We start from the raw sequence: 957 nt of genomic DNA on the forward strand, positions 1-957 counted from the left end.
GCAATCATTAACTGCAACTTTTTCATATTATTATTTATTTTTTTTTTTTTTTGAAAAAGGGGGTGTCATTAATTGCCTTTGAGCAGCCTTCATTAAATGCTCGGAGACACGTGGCGCTAGCCAGTTGGCCTCATTTCTGATCAAAAGTGGCACTTCATTTCTCGTGCTCCTTCGTCTTATAAATAGTCCTTTACCACCTCTCATTTCTCCTTATTTCATCTTTAGGAGCCTTATGAGAAATAGTTGTCGTTCCGTCGTTCAAGCCACTTGTTATTTTGTTGCCGTCAACCTTAACCTTTAGAGGGACCGTTGCTTTCAATCCATCTGTTTTTTTGGTAAGTTCTCTTCTCCACTTTTATTTATACTTTTGCAACCTGTCCCCTTTTTTATGTTTTGAGTCCCGTCAAGATAGGCTCTTAGAAAAATACCTCAATCACTTGTAGGAGGATAAATGTCAGATAGGGAAGCGACGAGTGAACTATCATCAACAGTCCGTGAGGGTGTGGGCTACGATGAGGTCTTTCCATCAGGGCACGAGCTTGGGAAAGATTCTCCTCAATCCCCAGAAAGGGAGCCGTCCACCCAGTCCTTGAGTGATGAAAATGAGGAAGAGGATGAGGGAGACGTTGAGGGGGATGAATATAAAGAGGGAGAAGAGGATGAAGAGGATAGGGAGGATGAGGAGGATAGTGAAAAAGATGAGGACGATGAGGGAATACCTTTTGAAGGGGGAGACCCAGGGAGTTAAGAGGACAGTGGCGCCCGTCCCTTCATACTTCCTGCAATATGGACCATCAATGATTTTTACCCGACGATGTCCTCCAAGGTGTTCAATACCCCTTCATGACCGTTACCAGATCCTCAAGAATATCCCAATCCGTCTGCCCAGAAAGTTTGAACAATGCTATTCTAGGAAGACCGCAAACGTCGGCATGTATGACGCCATGTTTGTGGCAG

General features: G+C 44.1%; 1 protein-coding gene across 1 annotated transcript; it reads left to right on the forward strand.

The window, feature by feature from the left end:
• The first annotated feature begins 451 nt into the window (after positions 1 to 451).
• On the forward strand, positions 452 to 748 carry LOC126689944 (uncharacterized). Its single transcript, XM_050385097.1, has one exon. It carries the CDS (start codon positions 452 to 454, stop codon positions 746 to 748), a length of 297 nt encoding a protein of 98 aa, XP_050241054.1.
• The last annotated feature ends 209 nt before the right edge of the window (positions 749 to 957 follow it).

Source organism: Quercus robur, chromosome 6, assembly GCF_932294415.1.
Source record: "Quercus robur chromosome 6, dhQueRobu3.1, whole genome shotgun sequence".
Lineage (NCBI taxonomy): Eukaryota > Viridiplantae > Streptophyta > Magnoliopsida > Fagales > Fagaceae > Quercus > Quercus robur.